At 42.5% G+C, this 19199-nt stretch overlaps 1 protein-coding gene across 1 annotated transcript in view; it reads right to left on the bottom strand.

Moving 5' to 3' along the window:
* LOC126426626 (period circadian protein) overlaps nucleotides 1–19199 on the bottom strand; it is a 195944-nt gene that overhangs the window by 15600 nt on the left and 161145 nt on the right. The window contains exons 19-21 of the mRNA XM_050088515.1: nucleotides 9099–9353; nucleotides 5472–5657; nucleotides 1755–1823 (exon numbers count right to left, since the gene is read on the bottom strand). Coding sequence (XP_049944472.1) covers nucleotides 1755–1823; nucleotides 5472–5657; nucleotides 9099–9353 — 510 coding nt within the window. The remainder of the gene's footprint in view (nucleotides 1–1754; nucleotides 1824–5471; nucleotides 5658–9098; nucleotides 9354–19199) is intronic.

The raw sequence follows: 19199 nt of genomic DNA, 5'->3' as shown, positions 1-19199 counted from the left end.
TTTTGGAACAGTGTTGCAGTAACTGCAACTGAAGAAAATGGTAGCAAAATCTACGAACACAACAACGAGCGATGCTTGCCTTAGACAAGGAACGCCTTCGGGCTGCAGACAGGGCTGTGAAGAGTCTAGAAATACAAGGAAGAGTAAACAGGAGGAGGAACAAGAGGAAGCTGGAGGAGGAGTTTGCAGAGGATGAAGATAATCCATCCTATGGACCTGGAATGCACTAAAAAGTTAATCCAATCTTTGTCGCTCGATTCCCAAAACTTTTATTTTCTCATACTAATTACATGTTTTTTAAGGATCTTCCAAACGTATTTGTTTCAAACGTTCAGTAAATGTTACACAGTACCTTCTGCATAATTTAACACAGCCTTTTTCCAAAAAACTGTATATTTTTTAATATATAAATAAAAAATTGCAAAAAATGTTGTGAATTTACATTACAAATGAAAAAAATCATCTTTAATAACTGAACTAAAATTTTGTAAAATCCCTGTGTTAAGTTGTAGCCCATATTCCAATAAATAATCTGTAAAAAGTTCAACTTCCTACCTCAAATACTTTGTGAGGAAAGATGTAATTTATAAGCGTTATTTTAACATTGCAAGTATAGGGCGTTCCGGAGCCCCTTAAGACAGTGTGCGTCGTCATGCCTATGCTAACATTCATCAACTCTACTGTTCCTCTACTGTATGCAGGACAACACTCTGCAAAATCTCTTCGTAGCCTTCCACTTTTTCTTAAGCGCAATATGGTGAATGCACCTAACCACAAAAAACACCCCCACCTTGTAACACCACCTCCTTTGTACTTCACTATTGGCACCACACACGATGGCACTTTATCGAGGCGTCGACCAAAGCCAAACCCTTACGATGGATTGCCGCACTGTATAGTGTGATTTGTCTCATATTCGGAATTAATTAGTTTTCTGCATGATAGTTTTACCACTCAATATACAGATTTTCAGCTGTAAGTGCTGTGAAACTGGTAGTGCCTAAGAGTAAAAGGATTTTACAGCTGAAGCCATTTCACTTCTCAACATGATACACTGTGGAAGTGGCTGCCCAGACTACAAAAGTTTTTGATTTTTTACAACCGTCCTCTGCAATGCTCGACAATCAGGTCCATCAGTACATGGGGTTTACCTGGTCTCAGTTTATCTGTGGTTGTTCCTCCATGTTTCCACGTCACAATCACCTCACCGAGAGTCTACTTGGACAACTTTAGAAGGGTTAAAATGTCTATGATTAATTTCTTACTCAGGTGACATCCAAAGACTAACACACATTTGGAGTCCCTGCGCTCTACTGACTGACCCAATCTACTATTATAATTTCTCTACTGAGAACAAAGTACTTTTATACTGGCAGGACCACATCTCGTGACTTCTAGTGGTTAAATCCACATTACATACGGGTGTCGAGATGCTTTCGATCGGACAGTCTATTTCAACAAGCCGAAGATGTTTGGTTTATTGGTTGATAATGTTTGTATTCTGTAGCATCTGCAGCTATTTTACATTGCCGCACCAATACAAGAAACCCCACAAAAACGCAAATGCAGATACTGTAAGAGCCAAAGCACTCTAAGGACATTTCGTTATTCCAAACAGTTATCTTTGTGTTTCAAGGTGAAATTTATAGATACATTTGCTTTTATTAGCAAATCACAGAGAATAAAATTAAAGTTGGTGCTGTTACAAGACACTGCCTTAACAGTCCCTATAGCAAAAGACTAACTGCACATACCTTCAGGATAGGTCTCCGCTTCGATGTTCCCTCAGACGAACCATTATCCATTCTCTCCCAAAGCATGTCCTGCGATGAGGAAAACAACACAATTAGTATTGCCTCTCACAATAATATCAATAATAAACATTAAATTGCAATAAAGCTTTTCCGCTTCAGTGGCAATATACATTTTTAGATATATTGATATATGATTATTGATCACTAAATTTGCTGTAATCCCTCATTATGACACTTCCGGTTGTTACGATGGCTTTCTTTGACCGGAGCTGCTATTATTTAGTCCAGTAGCTCCTCAACTGGCATCACGAGGCTGAGTGCACCCCAGAAAATAGCAACAGTGGCATGAAAGCCCGGATGGTCACCCATCCAAATTCCGTCCATGCCCGTGAGTGCTTAACTTCAGTGATCTGACGGGAATTTGTGTATACAATGTGCCAAGGCCGCTGCCATGACTAGTTCTAGTATTTTCCTGAAACACTGTCTAGTCTGAGGCCAGGGATTTAAGAGCTCTTTTCGTAAACTGTTCCATTCCTTTTCCCCTTCACGTATGAATCAACATCTGCCCACAGACTTAAGTCTTAATAGCATCCCATGCACTGCTACCAGTAACAGGCCTATATTTTTACCTAAACTGTCAATATTTGTCCACTTTTTCAATGCAAGTAAAGTTGCAGAGGTGTCAGATGGGACTCAGTATGAATGAGTCTTACACAACTGAAACACATAACAAATCCAAGAGTATTAAATACATATTTTTGTAGTCAAAAAACTGTGTCCTTAACCATTTTGACACCTGTTCAAAAGGAGCAAAATTGCAAGTTATGGTTGAGGTTACACAGGGGAAAAGCAATCACTAATGAGTAATAGCTGAAAATTTGCTTATCCTCTCAACCATTTGGGATAAAATACATGTGCTTTACAAACACATCATCATCATCATTTTACGTGTGGGATTAGACATCAGCCAGTTTCATTTTCACAAAGTATATGTCCGTCATTTCCTCGTCTGACCTCTGTCTCTCCTTCCTTTCAGGTTCCAGTCTAACACTTTCTTGTGTAGTGTTTCATCACTCATCCTATCGTCATATCTCTATATTCAATTGCTTCCTCATTAATAGCATGTACATTACAACTCATTTAAAACATCTTCATTTTTTAATGAAATATCTTCTTGTGCTGCCCTTCACTCTCCTCAAGAATCTCATCTCTCCTGCTTGTATTCTGCTGCCATCTTTCCTTTAATTAATCTACCTCTCACTTTCATACAACAGTAATGGTATCCCTACATTGTCAACATAAGACTGTGGTTTGGAAACTGTGCCTGTTTCTGTTTATTGTTCCACACAATGCTTGAAATTTGAGCAGTTTTTCATCTGTACTATTACGATAAGCATAAGTCGTGTTGCAGTCGAGGTATTTAGAATGTGATACCTGTTCAAAAATAATAACTGCTACCTTTAACTTGGATGCTACTTTACCAATTTGTGTGTCCCTAACCTAATCCAGTTATTCAACTGGAGAAAAAGGACCTACAGTCTAATGTGATCTCTGAACCACTTTTGTTATTGGTGGCTCCTCACATCATTAAGAGGAGAACACTCGATTAAGGGCAGATTGAAAATTTCCATTGTGGGATTTGATCTTGAAATGTTTCAGTTTCCAAGCACGCATTTTGCCGCTGACAAAGCTGTTCAATAACTTCACTGCTAATTAATATTTTGGCTTTACTGGGTATTTACCTCAAAAGGCCATAATTATCACTTTATAAAATGAAATTTTCAGTTTTTATTCTGTACATATTTGCTTCAGTCAAAGTACAGCTATCTTGAAGACATCTTCACTACAACTACAACTACAACATTCAGAATAAACACTTTCACAGAATTGTCAATAATGTAAAACATTAGTCACACACCAAAGTGCAAGCTGTACTGTAGCAGTGCTGTCATTTTGAAAAGATGAGCACCATGCAGAACAGGGGGACCACACCAAGTGATCAAAAAGTCACAGAAAATGTGAAAAAAAATTATTTGAAAAATGTATGTATTAGTTTTGCAGGCTGTTGAAGCTATCTACTGAAGGAGCTGCATGAGCTGAAAGAAATTTTGACATCAACGGATGCAGAATTGAAGATAACAGAAAGATGTTGGGGATGTTGTGCATTGCAACGAGAACAAATCTAATCCAAACTGCAAATACAAAGCTATGGGGGCCAGCTTTTAACATTTTACAAAAACAATGAAAGGGAGACATAAACCACTCACTCACAATTTACGGGAGATCTGTGATCTCTATGCAGACATCTGGTGGCACGTATCTCCGGACGGGGTCATCGCTACGTATTTTGCGGCCCTAGGCAAGAATTGAAAAATGACTCTCCCTCTTTGTTTACCACCATTGGTCACCCCGATATGACCCCCCTCCTCTCCACCATCACCAACGGCATGACAATACCAATTTCCTATTACACTTTTAATCATTGAATTAAGGTGACCAGACATCATCATTTTCTGGGGACAGTCAATTTTCATGCTTTGTCCTGTCCTCAGTTTCTTACTTTTTGTCCTCAATTTTTGGAATTTCCCAAAATAAATGAATTAGTGGCTCATTTTTTTCACTGTTTGATTTGAAATTAAATACAGGGATTTAAAAAAAAAAAAAAGACCTGATTTTGGATGGCAATAGTTACGAAATATGGAACGCACCAGCAAGGAAATGTGTGCTGTTTGAATGGGCATGGCCTAGAGTTCATTCAATTGCTGTTAGATGTAAGTCAATGTATCTTCTCAGTTTGCGTCAGTCAGACGTAAGATGGCATGCAGTCAACAGAAGGTGTTTTGTATGTTTGCAAAGAGTGAATCAGTGACTATTACCAGCCAGTGTGCTTTTTGTCGGTGTTTGGCACTGATCTGCTTGCACCCAAAACCATTTGTCACTGGTATTGCCAATTCGAAGGCAAGATACTTGTGCACAGGTAAGATTATGATCTCTTCTTTTTTCAGGAAAAAGCTGTGACTGGAATGAGCTACCTTCAAATGCTGCATAATTAGAATTATCCACAACTACAGGAGGACTCTGGTGACTTCATTTTCCGACAGGCTGGAACTCCACCACATTGCCCAACATTGCACATCAGCTTCCCAATGACACTCTGCCTCAACGCCGGATAGAGTGCGTGGGACCCCGAGACACTGCTCTGCATTCTCGGCCCCCAAGACTTCCAGACATGACCCGGTGCAATTTTCTTCTTGTGAGGACGACATAGAAGTACTGAAGATCAAAATAACAGCTGCCATAACTTCTGTAAAAGCAGCTCCATTATATAAAGTCTATGACGAATGTGGCTATCATCTAAGTGTCAATCGTGCTGCAGCTAGTCGACACAGAGCATTTGTATTTGCATAGCTAAAACTTTAATATTTTGTGAGTATTTTGCTAGTCATCCCGTGTTTGTAGCATGTTTTTATAGATAAATATGGAGTTGTGAAATCAGGTCATTCTTTTTGAAACACCACATATTTCCGCCCTCTGCCACCCTATGCGGCTCCCTAGTCTTTCCTAATGGCACAAATGGCGCCGCCTCTGGAAAAGTATTTGTCGAATCCGTGGCACACAAAATCGCTGCCGCATTACATTCCAAAGATGGACTGACGACTATTAGGCAAGAGGTCACGATGTTTTGGCTCATCAATTTCCATCACGTCAGTTGCATACCTCTGCCCCCGTGGCGGCCCCGTCCGCATCGCGACAGCTGTCGCCGTCGGAGCGCAGGAAGGAGTAGGTGTAGGAGGAACTCGACTGCCCCCGCCCCCGCAGCCCGGACCCCGAGCCGCTGTCCTCTGCTTCCGTCTCCTCCTCGCCCGATGTGCGGCAGCATTTCTGTGAGCCGTCTGACGCGCCCTGCACAGAATGCGGACACGCGTTACACTCGCCGTAGTGAATTATTCCTGAAAAAAGCTCTACAGGTATCGAGTAAGATCACATTAAGATTTCAACTCGGCACAAAGACTGACAACTTGCATTAAGTGTACATAAATTTAAAATTGCGCATGCCACAGAATGTAGAAAAGTGGTAACCTGGAACTACAGTATCAGTGAATCACAATAGTAATCAGTCAACTCTTACAAATACTTGCATGTAACACTTTTGTAAGCATGTGAAATGGAACAATCCCTCGGGCCAGTCATAGTTAAAGCAGTTGGCTCACTTCGGTTCACTGGTATGATACTAGGGAAATGCAGTCAGTTTGAAGCTTATAAATCATTCGTGTGTTCCATTTTAGAATACTGCTAAAGTGTGTGGTACCTGTACAAAGTAGGAGTAACAAGGGATACTGGACGTGAACAGACAAGGCTGCCACGAATGGTCTCAAGTCTGTTCGACCCGAGGGAAAGAATCGTGGAAATCCAGAATGAGATTTTCACTCTGCAGCGGAGTGTGCGCTGATATCAAACTTCCTGGCAGATTAAAACTGTGTGCCAGGCCGAGACTCGAACTCGGGACTTTTGTCTATCGCGAGCAAGTGCTCTACCAACTGAGCTACTCAAGCACTACTCACGACCTGTCCTCATAGCTTTACTTCCGCCAGTATCTCGTCTCCTACCTTCCAAACTTAACAGAAACTCTCCTGCGAACCCTGCAGAACTAGCACTCCTGAAAGAAAGGATATAGCGGAGACATGGCTTAGCCACAGCCTGGGGGATGTTTCCAGAATGAGAATTTCACTCTGCAGCGGAGTGTGCGCTGATATGAAACTTCCTGGCAGATTAAAACTGTGTGCCCGACCGAGACTCATTTGTATCTTAACGCTCATTTCATACCGGTAACACCTGGTAAGTTGCCATATTTGACCTCCTTTCTTCTCGAAATCACTTCGTCAGCACGTCGCAGGTGCCACAAAGTGCACAGCAACAGATGTTATCCCAAGTCGAAAGCACACATACGATTGAATGTTTCAACTTCTGTAGGTGCAATTGTGACCATCGTATGCCGTTTCACACACAGATCTGTGGTCATATTCGTTCTGGTACAACGTGTAGCAGCAGGGTGTAGGTAGTGACTTTAAACAATGTGCTCACTGTGCACTGAAAGGAACTGTAGACAGGCTGAAATATTATTGTATCTCATTGCTACCCATCAGAACCTCTCGGAGAGCATTAAAGATGCTTCCAAATTACATACACAAATAACTACTATTTCAGTATACATAGAATTCGAAAACGATGCTTTGCTGATTAACACTGATCTTATGTGAGAAACACAATATAAATGTGAAATTAATATTGTAACTAATAGAAAGAAATGTAGCACATGGTCAGGATGTACCAGTAAACCTATCATCATAAAATTACTACAGCAAATTAAATAGAACATATAAATAAAGCACGTCAATTGAATCTCCGATATATGTTAGCACTAAAATTCAGGCACTAGTTGATTTGTTATAAACAAATTTAGAAATGTAATTGTTACCTGTAACATAATTAGTCAGAAAATGTTATATTAACTCGTAACTAAGTTGAAAATAGGTTCACCTTGTTCAGCACTGAGACTGGAAATTTTTAGCAATGTGTATCCCATATTCGGTTTAACTTTTAATTGTGATTTTAGATAAAATTGTAATTTTCATTGTATGTAATTGTTAACAAAAGTATAAATACAGGTCACCCAGGCGCCTCGGAGCACTCGTTTTTTGGCTAGGGTTGCGAGCAAATGTATTGTAGGTTCACTCTTTTGTCGATTGTTGTGAACTCTGTGTCGTTTGATGGCAACTTTTGGTAAACGTGACGTAACCGGTACAGTTCACTAGGCTCAGACACCAGAGTCCTGGAAATATATTGGTGTTAAAACTGCACTGTACTTTGAAATTTATTTGGGAGTCTCCCGCAATCCTTTTCACAGGCTGCACAGTGACGAGACGAATCCGGGAATTTTACAAAACCCCAAAAACTACCGTATTTATTCCAATCTATGCCGCACCTGAAAAATGAGACTCGAAATCAAGGGAAAAAAAATTTCCCGAATCTAAGCCACACCTGAAATTTGAGACTCGAAATTCAAGGGTAGAGAAAAGTTTTAGGCCGCACCTCCAAATCGAAACAAAGTTGGTCCATTGTAATATGAGACACAATTTAGGTCGAATGAATGACGATACAGCTACAGTAGTTTGGTTTGAGTCTTAAGCTTAGCAGTTAAGCTTTACCAGGTAGCTACTGCTATGCGTCAGGCGCTCCGTCCGTATTTATACGGGTACCCTTCCTTTTTCACGTGCTTCGTCTGGTTTGAATTGATTGCTTATTTTTCTTTGATGTGATAAGTGCCGTTCTCTTTGTTACAGGTGTTTACGTCACTCTAAGCTGAAAATGCATGAGTTTAGTGAAAATTTTTCTCCGTTTGAAAATCTTTGCAGGCGCCTCTTTAGTACATTACATTCTGCACAGAAATTAGAGTCATCTTAGATTTAAAAATCTAGTCAGTTGTCATGCTTCATTCCTGACTGTATCACTATTCGGCATAAGAATACTACGAATATAAACATGACACGATATGTATATTCTTCCGCGTTTTCTGCTGTCTCAGTCTAGTTTTGTAGTTTATTAGGCAGACAGGATTTAAATGGGATTGCAGCAAACACGAAAGAATACATTGGCAAAATGTTTATATTTGTATTATTCCTATGGTGAAGAGAATACTGCAAGGGATTCACAATTCATAAAAGTTCCTATTAGTAACCATCTCTTGTCACAGGTAGGAAAAAATTCAGAACATAGAGTTGACCATATTGACATACATCCCAAACAGTCTTGCCAGTCAGATTTTCGTAGTACATTGAAAGGCTGCTACATTCGAAGATGAACAATACAGAATTTGTATTTACTTCGTTGGATATGTATGAAAATGCAGTGGTCGAAACTCAGGGTGGAGAAAAAAGCTGGTCTTTCACCTTTTTTTTTTTAATCTATTTACTGACGCAGAGGTTTTTGCGCCAGTATTTATCTTTATGCCTGCAAAGCATGCCTGTGTTGCGCTACATATATTTGACGGCAAAAGTTAGTTGTGGCGGCACCTACCGACATTTTACAGAACTTCCGCTTACTTTGTACTCGATTCTAAGCCGCAGGCGGTTTTTTGGATTACAAAAACCGGAAAAAAAGTGCGGCTTAGATTCGAGTAAATACGGTAAACAACTCTCAATGTCGGTAGAAATGACGTGAAAACAACAGTGCACCGACTGGGCATTTCACGCAAAACATTTGCAATGCGGAGGTGGGAAAACATAAACATCTCAACATGGCGGAGGAGCCGTAGACAGGCACTTGCCGATACTAAACCGGACTCACCCTGTTGAGCACGGAAGCTGCGACAGAGGCCGCACTGGAGCCGGGCTCCACTTTGACGGAAGTGGCGCAGGAGGCGGGCCGCGGCAGTGGCGGCGGCGGCTGGTGTTGGTACGACTGGTGGTGCTGTCGGTGCTGGTTTTGGTGCGGCTGCCCGACGGAGCTCTGCTGGCAGGCCGACTCCGGCAGCGGCACCGGCGCCGACACTCCGCTCCTGGCTGCTCCCGTCAGCTTCTCGGCAGAAGAGACAGTCAGCGGCTGCGGTGGTGGTGGCACAGCAAAACGCGGCAATTCGAGTGAGGGCGAGAGCGAGAGCGTGCGTGTGCGGCAAAACGGGAGGCGCGGCCGGCCCCTGTGACGTTCTCGTAATTCCCGCACTGCCGTAATACGATTTTGTGTACCCGTAGTTTTCGAAAATTGAAAATGAACAGTATTGAAAGTTAGGCACTGTTGCGGACACCATTTTAACGGTGCCACTGACAAGCGCAGTCAGCCCGCAAAAGTGCGTCGGCACCGCAGGTAGCAGTCCGACAAGTGCTCGCGTGTCGTGTGTTGTACCCTGTGACGTATACGGACTTAAATGTCAAATGCTGTGGCACCCTTAAGTAATTACTTCAAGGATGCAGACTGCATATAACTAACAAGGGAACCTCCCCATCGCACCCCCCTCAGATTTGGTTATAAGTTAGCACAGCAGATAGGCCTTGAAAAACTGAAGTGTGTGGAACTATGAAAAAATAAACAAAATATACAAACTGAGTAGTCCATGCGCAAGATAGGCAACATTTAGGATAATGTGAGCTCAGGAGCGCCGTGGTCCCGTGGTTAGGGTGAGCAGCTGCAAATCGAAAAGTCCTCGGTTCAAGTCTTCCCTCGAGTGAAAAGTTTACTTACTTTATCTGCGGAACTAGAGGTCCTTGGTTCAAGTCTTCCCTCGAGTGAAAAGTTTAATTTTTTATTTTCCGACAATTATCAGAGTTCAGGCACCCACACATAATCAACTTCGCTCTCCAAAATTCCAGGACTGTTGAGATTTGCTTGGACATATACAGCATTTGACAGTCTACACACGGAAAAAATTTGAAAACATTAAAAACATATGTTTTGGCAGAACACAGAGAAAACTGTGCAACTGTGAAACTGTTGCATTCATTTGTTGCAGTTTATCTGACACACTCTTATGTTTTCATCACTTTTTTGGGAGTTATTATCACATCTACAAGAAAACCTAAATCGGGCAAGGTACAAGAATCCTTTTACCCATTCGCCAAGTGTGCAAGTTATGTGGGCCGACGACATATTCCTGTCATGTGACGCACATGTCGTCATCAGTGTCGTATAGAATATATCAGATGTGTTTTCCTGTGGAGGAATCGGTTGACCTATGAAGTTGCAATCAAATACTTTCAGTTCCCATTGGAGAGGCACGTCCTTTCGTCTACTAATCACACGGTTTTGTGGTGTGGTCGCAAAACACAGACACTAAACTTATTACAGTGAACAGAGACGTCAATAAACGAATGGACAGATCATAACTTTGCAAAAATAAAGAAAGTAAACTTTCGCTCGAGGGAAGACTTGAACCAAGGACCTCTGGCTCCAGAGCTGCCCACACTAACCACGGAACCACGGCACTCTTGTGCTCACATCATCCTTGATGTTGCCTATCTTGCCCACAGACTACTCAGTTTGTATATTTTGCTTATTTTTTTTCGTAGTTCCACACAACTTCTTCCTGTCTTCTCGATTGATCTGTGTTCAGTTTTTCAAGGCCTATCCACTGTGCCAAATTATAACTAACTCTGAGGGGGCTGCGATGGGAAGGTTCCCTTGTAAGTATAAACATCATCAGCTGTTAATTGATGGCCGTGCTTTATAAGTATCACCTCCGCAGCCAATTTGTTTGCGTCGTTGCCTTTGGTGTGAAAGGACTCGGGTTCAGATATTTTCTGAGCTAGGGAGGTGTGAAATGGCCTTGTCAGGCCGAATAAGAAGCTGCTCAAGTATTTAAGGACGGCAGCGTGAGGATTCGTCTACTGGCAGTAACAGCTGGAGGGCTCAGTGACATGTCGATTGCACGCCCCACGATCACAGATCACTCCTCGTAAACAGAAAAGCGTCAGTCGTAACAGGTCTAAGGTCTAATCTGTGAGTGGTGCTAAGAAAGCAGTAACCCATACCTAAAGTTCAGCCTGAAATGGGATACTGTCTCTCCAACATCCTCCCTACACCATGCACTGTTGCCTGCCATCATAGATAACAGCCTGGGCAAACCCTAGCCTGGGCAAACCCTATCACATTCCCAAACCATTAGCCCAACCACAAGGTTCCTACCCGTGCAATCGTCCTCACTATAAAACTTGGCCCACTCGCCCTCCCACTACCACCTACTCGAGCCTCGACACTACTAAATCCTACAATTGCACGGGCAGAGGACACGTCAAACCACGCATGCTCTGTTCACTGCACAACACTTTATACAGGGTGTTACAAAAAGGTACGGCCAAACTTTCAGGAAACATTCCTCACACACAAAGAAAGAAAATATGTTATGTCAACGAGTGTCCAGAAAAGCTTACTTTCCATGTTAGAGCTCATTTTATTACTTCTCTTCAAATCTCATTAACCATGGATTGGAAACACACAGCAACAGAACGTACCAGCATGACTTCAAACACACTGTTACAGGAAATGTTCAAAATGTCCACCGTTAGCGAGGATACGTGCATCCACCCTCCGTCGCACGGAATCCCTGATGCGCTGATGCAGCCCTGGAGAATGGCGCATTGTATCACAGCCGTCCACAATACGAGCACGAAGAGTCTCTACATTTGGTACCGGAGTTGCGTAGACAAGAGCTTTCAAATGCCCCCATAAATGAAAGTCAAGAGGGTTGAGGTCAGGGGAACGTGGAGGCCACGGAATTGGTCCGCCTCTACCAATCCGTCGGTCACCGAATCTTTTGTTGACAAGCGTACGAACACTTCGACTGAAATGTTTAGGAGCTCTATCGTGCATGAACCACATGTTGTGCAGTACTTGTAAAGGCACATGTTCTAGCAGCACAGGTAGAGTATCCCGTATGAAATCGTGATAACATGCTCCATTGAGCATAGGTGGAAGAACATACTGACGAAACTAAAATGAGCTCTAACATGGAAATTAAGCGTTTCCGGACATATGTCCACATAACATCTTTTTTTTTATTTGTGTGTGAGGAATGTTTCGTGAAAGTTTGGCCGTACCTTTTTGTAACGCCCTGTATAGGCACGACCACCACTACACTGGCTGAGCATACGAATGAGCACGAAACAACTGCCCGACTAGGCATGCCTGGCAGCCACCCACCGAGAACATTCTGCAGTACGACTTGAGGAACTTTGGTGCCTGCCACCACTGCGTCACATGCACTACTCAAGTCCCCCAATTCAAATTTAGTTTCCCCATTCTCCAGGGATGGCAACTTGCCCACCAAAACATCCTCACATCCTGACACCGTCCTCGACTTAATTCCTGCTAATGCATGTCTCCCTCTTTTTTCACTATATATAAACACAAGAACCCAGTAAATCTTCAGATGTAGCCCATCACAATAGGGCTGTCTTTCACGAGTGAACAGCTAAAGTACTGCAGAATATCAATAGAATTTGAGGTCAATGCCATATAGGTGACTTAACAGAGACTTATAAGAAAGTACATGTAAATTGAAATGGGATCACTAATATGAGCTGCAGTGGGACAATAAGCAGAATCAGCAGCGATGAATGAAAATGTGTGCCGGACCGGAATTCGAACCCAGGAACTCGCGCTTACTAGGCAGGTGCAGTAACCACTGCGCCATCGGAAACACAGTGTTATCACAACTGCACGAACTATCTCGGTACACCTCACGGCCGAGCGCCACATATCCACAGTGCCTGTCCATTATACTCCTGTTCGCTTTTTAGAGATCCCACAGGATGTCAGACATATTTGTGCATTCGCACTGAAGGAATTGGATCCGTTGCCCAGCCAGGCTTATCAATTATTTGAATGCACAGTGCCCGTTCTATCTCGGCATGCCTCGTGCCCGATTCACATTCCCACAAACACCACCTATCCGCAGTCCCTGTATAACGGACACGAAGTGCGAATAGGTACCACTCGACGGTAGTGTGGGTCAGCTGTGAGGCGTACCGAGACAGTCCGTGCAGTTGCGATACCGCTGCGTCCCAAATGCCGCAGTGGTTAACGCACCTGCCTAGTAAGCAGGAGATCCCGGGTTCGAATCCCAGTCCGGTACACATTTTCGTTCGTAGCTGCTGATTCCACTTAACGCCGCACTGCAGCTGATTGCAATGATCCCGCTTCGATTTGCATATAGTGTTTCACAGCTGCTGGATCTGTGTGGTGTCTGTTCTTTCAAAGGAATACACCCTGTGCATTCAAATAATTATTAAAACGTTACTGTGACGGTGTTCAGTTGTAGACCATTGGCAGATCACAGAGAAAGGCAGTTGATATCAAGTGATACAGACACTATAACTGTAATTGGTTGGATGCATAACAGTGTATACGAACTAGCGGTAGTCAATGATAATACTGCTACAGAGAACTCAATTGTGAAGTTACAATACTGCATTTGTCTGCTGCATGCACCATGTGGGAGGGATTAATTAATGCTTCCTATAGGGTGCAGGTTCCTACTTTTTAAAACTCTGAAGTACACTCCTAAGTTAACAACTGACGTCTACTCATGGTCCTTTCTGCTCTGCAATAAACTTCAGTCCCTATATGCCACTAAACTTCGATGAAGTAGTTATTAACTGGTGCTACACAAGTCAACATTTAATTTCAGATATATCGAAGGGCAACAATGACTGCAGAACACGCAACACTCGCAAGTGCATACAGCGCCTGCCACTTTTCACGCCAACTAACTGTGCTTGCCAGTTACGTTCTTACGGTGGCACCTGCAACAGTACTGAACTTGCGACATCACTCATTTAAAATTGTTCAAAACTACAGATTCGTGAAAGCATATTACGGGAATGCAGGAGTTACGGGAACCTCACACCCTGTCGTTGGGTGCCAGCCAGACCCCAGCTGCAGTCCCCTTGTCTACAAGGATGTACCCAAAAATAACCAGATTCACAACTCGGTGCCCACACCCTTCCTATCAATATTTCTTCCCGACACTCTGCGAGCATAATTTCTCGAGTGAGTCAGCAGTGTTAAATGCAGACTTTGATCACTGTCGGTTGACTGGTGGACAACGAAATTCTGTGGCGCGATGTAAGATGGATTTTTACAAAACGACATGCAACACTTTTATCCTCTTAGGTCGACCAAAAGATGTTTGTGGAAACTGAAAGCTCAGTTTAGGTAGTCTAAGTGTGGGGCACCACTGAGCACAGTTTGACTTAATGTACGTGCACATGGGGTGCAAAACCTACCAACTCCGGAAATCGGAAAGATGTGACGGAAACTGCACTGGGGAGACTCACTCGTACTTTTGTGCCGCGGGTTGGTGGTGCCTCGGAAGTCTCAGAGAAAAAAGGACACTGGCGAGAATTTAGACAACTGAACATTTGAAGATCATACCCGAGAACTGTCATGCGGTCACTTCACTACTGAATGTCAAAGCATCACATATGCACATTTCTATGCATTGAAAGCTACAACTTACGAATCACATATGTCACCTGCCATTATAAATGTAGATGTGAAATGGAAACATCGTAGTTATAACAGAGAAGAGTTAACACAAACCCGATTGCGTCATTTCGATAGCTTAAATAGAACAGGGCTCTCTTTCAACACCCACTACAACTGCAACAGGACAAGAAGGCTCACTGCACGGTTTAATGGCACTGCATAGCTGGTCCACTGCAGAATTAGCTTCAATAATGTCAGCTGAAGTGACAGATTATGTAAGGAGTGGATCACACCGTAACCTAATAACCTATTTACATTCCAGTGATTGTTGCAAAAATCAGGACTTTCCCACATTTGCCATTTTACTGGCAGAGAGCGGAAGGGATTCTTTTTTCATTTTTACAACAAAGATTATTACAGCAATTCCTTGAGGAGTTATAACTTAAGCAAAACACTAGAGTCGTAGTCAGTCGAGACCTAACAGAGGATAATAGGACGAGAGAGAGAAGGATCTCAAAGCGATGCAATCTTTTACCTACACCGTTTCGCATCCACCTGGAAGACATCACAGGTGACTGTACAAGGTTTGCCGAATCTGAGAAGGAGAAATGGTGGATAACTTAAATTGCAAATTTACAGACTTCAGAATGAAAAAAGTAATAAAAATACCGAAACTATGATACTGGTTACAAAATACAAGTACTTGTAAAATATTATAATGGAGGACCTAATGTGTGGCACACACATAAGATCAAAAATAATGTTGGACACAAAAAGATTGCTATGTGGGCCAATGAATAATCACGTCCAAGTTGGTGTAATGCTAATGGAGCATTGCGCAAAAATGTTGAAGGAGAATTTCACAGCATTATAGAGGCTTATCTCACTAGGGGTAAGATAGATACTGCCTACAGGTAAATTAAAGAGACCTTTGGAGAAAAAAGAACCACTTGTATGAATATCAAGATCTCAGATGGAAACCCAGTTCTAAGCAAAGAAGGGAAAGCAGAACAGTGGAAGGAGTATATAGAGGGTATATACAAGCATGATGTACTTGAGGACAATATTATGGAAATGGAAGATGATGTAAATGAAGATGAAATGGGAGATACGATACTGCGTGAAGAATCTGACAGAGCACTGAAAGACCTGAGTCGAAACAAGGCCCCGGGAGTAAACAACATTCCTTTAGAACTACTGACAGCCTTGGGAGAGCCAGTCCTGACAAAACTCTAGCATCTGGTGAGTAAGATGTATGAGACATGCGAAATACCCTCCAATCCCAAAGAAAGCAGGTGTTGACAGATGTGAAAATTACCGAACTATCAGTTTAATAAGTCACGGCTACAAAATACTAAACCAAATTCTTTACAGACGAATGGAAAAACTGGTAGAAGCCGACCTCGGGGAAGATCAGTTTGGATTCTGCAGAAATGTTGGACCACGCGAGGCAATACTGACCCTACGACTTATCTTACAAAATAGATTAAGGAAAGGCAAACCTACGTTTCTAGCATTTGTAGACTTGGAGAAAGTTTTTGATAATGTTGACTGGAATACTCTGTTTCAAATTCTGAAGGTGGCAGGGGTAAAATACAGGGAGCGAAAGGCTATTTACAATTTGTACAGAAAGCAGATGGCAGTTATAAGAGTCGAGGGACATGAAAGGGAAGCAGTCGTTGGGAAGGGAGTGAGACAGGGTTGTAGCCGATGTTATTCAATCTGTATGTTAAGCAAGCAGTAAAGGAAACAAAAGAAAAATTTGGAGTAGGAATTAAACTCCATGGATAAGAACTTTGAAATTCGCCGATAACATTGTAATTCTGTCAGAGAGAGCAGAGGACCTGGAAGAGCAGTTGAACGGAATGGCCATTGTTTTGAAAGGAAGATATAAGATGAACATCAACAAAAGCAAAACGAGCATAATGGAATGTAGTCAAATTAAATCGGGCGATGCTGAGGGAATTAGATTAGGAAATGAGACACTTATCGTAGTAAAGGAGTTTTGCTATTTGGGGAGCAAAATAACATGATGGTCGAAGTAGAGAGGATATAAAATGTAGACTGGCAATGGCAAGGAAAGCGTTTCTGGAGAAGAGAAATTTGTTAACATCGAGTACAGATTTAAGTGTCAGGAAGTCGTTTCTGAAAGTATTTGTATGGAGTGTAGCCATGTATGGAAGTGAAACATGGACGGTAAATAGTTTGGACAAGAAGAGAATAGAAGCTTTCAAAATGTGGTGCTACAGAAGAATGCTGAAGATTAGATGGGTAAGTCACATAACTAATGAGGAGGTATTGAACAGAATTGGAGAGAAGAGGAGTTTGTGGTACAAATTGACTAGAAGAAGGGATCAGTTAGTAGGACATGTTCTGAGACATCGAGGGATCACCAATTTAGTATTAAAGGGCTGCGTGGAGGGTAAAAATTGTTGAGGGAGACGAAGAGATGAATACACTAAGCAGATTCAGAAGGATGTAGGCTGCAGTAGGTACTGGGAGATGAAGAAGCTTGCACAGGATAGAGTAGCATGGAGAGCTGCATCAAACCAGTCTCAGGACTGAATACCACACAACAACAACTCCCGGGATGCTCCGCAAGATGACAAGTTGGACATGGAGGCACTTATTTCTCTGATTAAGTACAATGATGCACATACATGTCCTCTAAATTCATAATTTATACACTGTCCAGTCACATTAGCGTGATCACATGACAAAGGCGAATAATCACCTTTTGCAGCGCAGAAGGCTGCGATTCGTGCAAGAAGAAAGTCAGTAGGGTTCTGGAATGTACTGGTAGGGACGTGGAACCATTATCGACTCAATGTGGCAGGCAATTGCACAAGTTTCTCTACTGAGGATACGTGTCACAGACAGCTCTAGTGACGTGGCTGCACAGATTCTCCATTGGGTTAAAATGTGGGGAGTTTGAGGGCCAGGGGATTACGATAAACTCTTTGAACCGCACACATACAGTGTGATCTGTGTGACTCACTGCACTGTTCTGTCAGTAGATGCCATCGTGCCGAGGAAAAACAAACTGCACGTAGGGGTGGACACAGTCCCTGAGGATAGATGCATACATCTACATCTACATACATACTCCGCAATCCACCATACAGTGCGTGGCGGAGGGTACCTCGTACCACAACTAGCACCTTCTCTCCCTGTTCCACTGGGAAACAGAACGAGGGAAAAATGACTGCCTCAAATGCTAGTTATCAAAGTTTCCTCAGTAGCGACTCAGAAAAAGAACAGCTCCTTTCCTCTAGAGACTCCTACCCGAGTTCCTGAAGCATTTCCGTAACACTCGAGTGATGATCAAACCTACCAGTAACAAACCTAGCAGCCCGCCTCTGAATTGCTTCTACGTCCTCCCTCAATCCGACCTGATAGGGATCCCATACGCTCGAGCAGTACTTGAGAGTAGGTCGTATTAGTGTTTTATAAATGGTCTCCTTTACAGATGAACCACATCTTCCCAAAATTCTACCAATGAACCGAAGACGACTATCCACCTTCCCCACAACTGCCATTACATGTTTGTCCCACTTCATATTGCTCTGAAATGTTACGTACAAATATTTAATTGACGTGACTGTGTCAAGCGCTACACTACTAATGGAGTATTCAAATATTACAGGATTCTTTTTCCTATACATCTGCATTAATTTACATTTCTCTATATTTAGAGTTAGCTGCCATTCTTTACACCAATCACAAATCCTGTCCAAGTCATCTCATATCCTCCTACAGTTACTCAACGATGACACCTTCCCGTACACCACAGCATCATCAGCAAACAGCCGCACATTGCTATCCACCCTATCCAAAAGATTCTAGCACACAACAGGCTTTCGATGCGGTTTCATTGCCATTTTCAGCAACTACGGTTGGTGCTATTTCCTAATTAGCTTGCCAAAACCACATTCAAAAACAACTTTGTCAGTTTGTCTTTCATGTACTATTTCTTTTAGTATGTTGTATCATGTTTAGCCATTTACGTACTGACTTTTTAAAAAATTTTCATGGCCTCTATAATTACCCTGTACTGTTTTGGTCTTGGGGTATAGGGAATTAAAGACATTGTATTTTGCACCACCAACCACCAGGGGAAGCACCTGCAGACGTATACGTGGTACGGCTGGGGGGAGGGAGGAGGGCGACCTCTAGTACATGTGATAAACCTTTTGCATTTCTTTTATGTTTTCGTCTTCTTTAAAGGCAAAGAGAAAGAGAAAAGATGAAGCGGTAGCCCATCATAGAGCCTATGCCTACCGTCAGGTATTTTTGATTTTCAGTTGTTAAAAAACAGAGGAGATTTTCTAGTAACAGTAGTAGGAAGGAAGGATTTGCGCTCAGCTAGTGAACGAGTGAGAACCACGCCATTTTTAGCGAGTAATTGTAGACCGCCATTTTGGGGTCGCTACGAATAAGTGACGAGTATGTATTTCGTATGTGCAC

Source organism: Schistocerca serialis, chromosome 11, assembly GCF_023864345.2.
Source record: "Schistocerca serialis cubense isolate TAMUIC-IGC-003099 chromosome 11, iqSchSeri2.2, whole genome shotgun sequence".
NCBI lineage: Eukaryota > Metazoa > Arthropoda > Insecta > Orthoptera > Acrididae > Schistocerca > Schistocerca serialis.
Note: the sequence above shows the minus strand (reverse complement) of the source record. Positions and strands in the feature narration are given on the sequence as shown.